Consider the following 5,829-nt stretch of genomic DNA (forward strand, 5'->3'; position numbering starts at 1 on the left):
ATCAAGGCTGAACAAACCCATCTCTCCCAGCCTGTCCTCATAGGAGAGGTGCTCCAGCCCTCGGATCATTTTTGTAGCCCTCCTCTGGACCCGCTCCAACACTTCCATGTCCTTCTTGTGCTGAGGGCTCCAGAGCTGGACACAGTACTCTAGGTGAGGTCTCACCAGAGCAGAGTAGAGGGGCAGAATCACCTCCCTCCACCTGCTGGCCACGCTTCTCTTGATGCAGCCCAGAGTACGGTTGGCCTTCTGGGCCGCCAGCGCACATTGCCGGCTCATGTCCAGCTTTTCATCCACCAGCACCCCCAAGTCCCTCTCAGCAGGGCTGCTCTCAATCCTTTCTTCCCCCAGCCTGTATTGATACCGGGGGTTACCCTGGCCCAGGTGCATGACCTTGCACTTGGCCTTGTTGAACCTCATGAGGTTTCCAACCTAAACGATTCTATAATTCTAGAACTTCCAACCTAGAAACCTAATTACCCTGCAGAAACATTTTTTTAATTGCATGTATCATTGTGATTGAGATAGCAAGAAATCTAATGATGGAGTGGTATGTTGTAGTTATTTTTAGCTGTCCAATTGCCTCTTCCTTAAGCTCTTACAGCCATTCAAACTCCCTTTACTTTGTCTTACTTAATTTCCAGTCAAGTGACCATTTCTTTCTTTCTCCAAATATAAACTAATGAGCCCAGAGATTAAGTGTTGGTTCATAACATGTGCCTGGCCAAAGCTCAGCTATATGTCTTAAATGGTTACTGTTTTGAAAAGTGTCTGCATTTAACTTGCACCTAAGTTCAGTCAGGATTTTAAAGTCAGAATACTCCTATACCAAAGTATCCCAAGGACCTTCCTGTGTTTTGTTCTCAGGGTATAATTAAACAAAAGTTGGATGGGGCTATTCAGAAAGCAAAATTGCAGCTACCACTTTCTTTTGAAAGTGGAAGCCCAGAGGACTCACTGACTAATCAAAATTGTTTGATGTGCTATCCAATGCCTTGAGATCAGACAAAATTTTTGCCCTGCAAGAGCACCAGTCCTTGTGTTATATCTGTATTGTCTTTCTATCCTGCCTCATCTTAAATTCTTTACTGAACAGTGGAACCCTTGGGTATCCTACTGGAGTGGCGGAAAAGTGTATTTATTTTTCCTCTAGCTGAAAGAGAATTAAATCCAAAACTATCCCCTGAATGAATTACAGAGTGACTACTGAAGAAAGGGCAAGTACCATTTCTTGTGGGAATATTCTAAAGAATCAAGCTTCATTCATTCTTTGGAATGGAATGATGTAAAAGGCTGTCTTCAAAGAATAATTCAGTGAAGTGAATTTTAAGACAGAGGAAGCATTTTCCTGAAAAAAAGGTGCTTAAAAAAGGAGTTTTACGATTTGCACCTGTGATCATTAGTAGTCTTCAATTTACTAAACAGTCACAGTTTAAAAAAAAAGGCTATAGGTATTGGTAATGTATATGTTAATTACTTTGGATCATGTAATGAACACACATCCTCTGCATATGGAAGCTACTTATCTTGCTCAGGATTCTGGATTCTACACTATACCTCAGATGATCAACTTTCAGTTCCTACAACCATCTACTGAATCTGACCCCTTACACTTGATAGCATTTTGCAAATAGTAAAGGCTTAACCATTTTTTGACACTGCCATGTGAGGCAGTGTTTTCTACTGTGAAGTAAGAACTGTGTTTTTGTTGTGGCTCTGCCATTTCTTCTTTCTTGGTAACCTTATCAGGTTGCTAAAAGCTACCTGTAAAACGGGAACAACATCCCAACTCTGAATTAGTTCCTTTAAAGTGTTACTAATCCTCATAAATTGATGTTCACATTTTATGTGTGCGATATCTGTGGTTCCTTTTGTATCACCACACTATGCTGACATTACATTCTTGGCACCTTTCTGTTTATCATACTACTCCCATGTCTGCTGCACATTTACATGAATATTATTAGCATAATAAATATAACTGAACTGTAATTGAAGGTAAACAAAACTGTTCATGGCACTAGCTATGCTTAAGCAAACATGCATTTACATTTGTTCACTGATCTTCCAGTTAGTGAAGTCATTAATTCACATTCTTTAACACAATCACATATTTCTGTGATCAACAAAATTCTAAAGTACTTCAGAGAAGCACATAATTGAGTAGTGACTGGTATCTTCTGCCATTCAAAAGAAAAATGGAGTTCATGAAAAAATCATGAGAAAAGTTGGTGTCCCTCTTTTTATTCCACTCACCACAGTAACTTAGATGATCTTACATGATTTTCATTTTTATATCAGTGCAGATGTTACTGCTCTATTAAGCAGATGATTAAGGCTTGGATGAGAAAATTTGACTAGAACAGGCAGGCCAAAATGTCCCCTTTGGCCCTAACTAGTGTCTTTGCTCCCAAATTTAACAGATGCATCATGAATTCATAAAGTTTAAATCCAGAAGAGACCTTGAAATCTTCTACTTTCACCTCTTCCATGTTACAGATCATTAAATATCAGCCATTTATCACTATAATGACCCAACAACTTTGTTCTAAAGCATAATTTGTGGAAAGGTATGAAGTTTTAATCTGCAGACACTAAGAGATGGAGAATCTATCATCTTTGTTCCAAAGGTTAATTGCTCACATTGTTAAAATTTAAGCCTCCTGTTTGAATTTGTGTAGCCTCAGCTTCCATTCAGTAGCTGTTGGAATGTCTTCACTGATTTAGGGTAATGGTATATACTCCTGCTAGGGACTCCTGTACCTAAAATACTTCTCCATTTTTTTTCTCTTGTTAATTAAAGCTGATCGAACTCTCTGCCTCCTACTGCAACACTTTCCTTCAGGCCTCAAAATAATGTTTGTGATTCTTTTCCACATTTTTCAGCTTTTCAATACCTTTAAAGAATGCTGATGCCATGTTGCTGTGCTATACCATAATAAGCAAATTGATACTCTGGTCAAATAATTAATTTCAGTCTATTTGTTAAGCTCATTTTTCACTAGACCATATTGATCAATTTCTTTGTATTGTTCTTTAGCTATTGATCTCCAGATCACCTTTTCTGTTATTTCACCCAAGGCTGACGACAGGCTCATTGGTCAAGGCTTTCTTGAATTGCTGTGCATGGAATCTCTGCTCCATGGAGATTCTGTAGTTGAAAGGAAAGGATATATTATAGTTTATATTTTTTGTGGCTATCTAAAGGCTTGACATCAATCAGGCATGTTTCAAGATTATCAAAATCACTTCTTAAAAAAAAAAAAACCAAAACAACCAGATAAAGACCAGAGTATTCACATACATTTGGGAAAATCAGCTGAACAACATTTTTGAAACACACAAGGAAGAAAACAATTTGGTATTAAACAAATTTACTAAAAATAATGCATATAAGTGTCTCTGCATGAAATAGCTAAGTGGTATTTCAAGATATGCTACCTAACTTTCTAACGCAAGCAATGCAACTGCTTGAGGTTGGATCATTTCCACTGGGAAAAGCACAACAGTAATGAGTATGTCGTTTTATTAGAATAAGGAAGGGAGTTTGGCAGAGAAATGCAGCACTGATTGCTGGAAAGGGGAGGAGTAGCTTGAGGATGCATTTTTGCTAGTTCCAACAGTAATTCTCCAGGAAAATGTTTCCCCTTTTGTGTCAAGGTACTCAGTGGCTGGGCAGATACTATATCTTGGTCAGAGTTACAGTGTATTTGATATATTGCTTCCAGCTGAATCCTTGTTAAGCAGTGTTGATTATTTTTTCCAGCCTGTGTCATCTAACCTTGTATGACATGAGGCTATATTCTCATTTTCCAGTTAATAACAGGGGTTTAAGGTTTATAACATCCATCCTTGGAACAGAAAGGTTAAGAACAGAAAGCTATGGTTTTTTTCTGTTGCAATCACCCATGAAGAAACTTCATGTTATAATGAAAATAAACAGAAACCCCAAATACAGAACCATTGCTTTCAGTACTGGCTGATTCTGTTGTCTTTGACATGTAAACTCAAAAAAATGTACAGTACAATTTTAAAAGAAGATGTGATGACTGAGTGGACTGGCAAACAAAAGTGGAGAAGATAGGAACTGCATTAGAAGATAAGCGAAGTCTAAAAGGGAAATTCAATATTAAATTGATGAGTAACAGGAAGTCCATGCATTAATACGTCTGCAGTAGCATTAACTGAATGAAAAGCATTTTCTTTCCTGTCTTCCTGACTGATACTGTGGAAAGCATTGGATATGGAATATGGTAGAGTTAATGTTTATTCAGAATTCAAACCTCCCAACTCTCTTCTTCTTACTAAGTAACCATATTGGTCTCAATTACTGGAAATTCTCAGACCAGTACAAAGTTAATGATACTCTGTACAGGTGCAAGTAACGGCTACAGCAAGCTCATTGCAAGACTGGCAGCTCATTTGAAAAAAGCAATAAATTTTAATCTTAATCTCAAGAACTATCAGAAGTCTATGAAATTCTATGCTAGTTTTAAAATTCCGACCATGTTGTTTGGCAGCTCATAACAAATAACCCAAAGCTACTGCAGAAGAGAAACCAGCAAAAGGTGATAAATCTTCTTTCCTGCCTCTACTGGCTTGCCAGTCACCATTTCTGGTAGTCTTATTCAAAGACAAATTGTCCTCAAGTAAAATCATGGTTCAGAATAGCCCAAAGAGAACACAATAGATCTGAAATGGCCTTAGCAGTCCTTAAAGAGGTTCTGGCACATAAGAGACTTTTGTTCTGACTCTGATTTTGGTCCAGATCAAGCCCAGACATTAAAAAAAAAAAAAAAAAAAAAAAAAAAAAAAAAAAAAAAAAAAAAAAAAAAAAAAAAAAAAAAAAAAAAAAAAAAAAAAAGAGTCCCTGAAGCTGCCTTCTTTTGATGAACTAAGCTACTTATCCTTTGCTATTTCATACTTTTAAACATTCCCTTAAGCCTGGCTGTGTTTGCAGATGAATCTGGATAGAGCTGCTTGAGTTCAAGTGTGGCTGAACTCCTCTCGGACCATTATGGGATTGGGCAAGTCAACCCCTCCTTAATTTTAGCAATGTAAAAATTAAAGTTCTCCCAGGAAACAGTGTTGAAGGGGTGCTATCAACTTCACATTTACATGAGCTCAGTCTCTTTTCTACTGACTTCATTCTTCACTTTACTTTTGTTGTATCATCACCCCAGAAGCAGTACCACACTCCTTGCTATAACATGCATTTGCTCTTCTGTGTCACTAACAGCAGCTGAAATGACCAAGTGGTAATTTTAAAAATCATATTTCCTATGCACTATTTATTGATTTTTATGTTGGACTCTGGAAAATGACAACAGGCCACTGAGTTTGTAATCACTTTCACTTTGTGTTTGTCACACTAACAAGAAGCTGTAGCATAGAGATGAATTCCTATGGAAGGTTATTCCTTTAAAATAAACAGTTTATAACACAACTGAATTTAACAGGGTCATTGTTGCAAAACCTGGTATTACTGGCTTTACATTGGTTTTACAATATTAGTGTTTAGCTGTGTTTATACATCCGAGGGAGGTATGATGTCAGCAGGTACAAGTATATATCACCACTTGTTTTACTCTACTTAGCAAGAAACAGGTGCCACAGAGGCATCAGTACGCATCTGCCACCTGAATACGTACCACAGTCCCACACAGGTTTGCATAGACAAGGTGAAGTTCATCTCACCTAACTCAGGCATCTAGAAGTTAATCATTCAAGTCATCTTATATGCCAGTCAATAATAATAAACACTTTCAGAGTGATTCATCTTACTGGTCTTAGGTGCTTAACTTTTAAATATATTATTTAGGTGAGATG

The 5,829-nt window shown here is 37.5% G+C and overlaps 1 protein-coding gene across 1 annotated transcript in view; it reads right to left on the minus strand.

Moving 5' to 3' along the window:
* The window catches only part of WDR64 (WD repeat domain 64), an 85,069-nt gene extending 83,346 nt beyond the window's left edge, over positions 1 to 1,723 (minus strand). The window contains exon 1 of the mRNA XM_035900275.1: positions 1,647 to 1,723. Within this exon, the coding sequence (XP_035756168.1) occupies positions 1,647 to 1,723 (77 nt within the window). The remainder of the gene's footprint in view (positions 1 to 1,646) is intronic.
* Between the last annotated feature and the right edge of the window lie 4,106 nt (positions 1,724 to 5,829).

The sequence above is a fragment of the Egretta garzetta genome, unplaced genomic scaffold, assembly GCF_000687185.1.
Source record: "Egretta garzetta isolate BGI_Z169 unplaced genomic scaffold, ASM68718v1 scaffold248, whole genome shotgun sequence".
Taxonomy (NCBI): domain Eukaryota; kingdom Metazoa; phylum Chordata; class Aves; order Pelecaniformes; family Ardeidae; genus Egretta; species Egretta garzetta.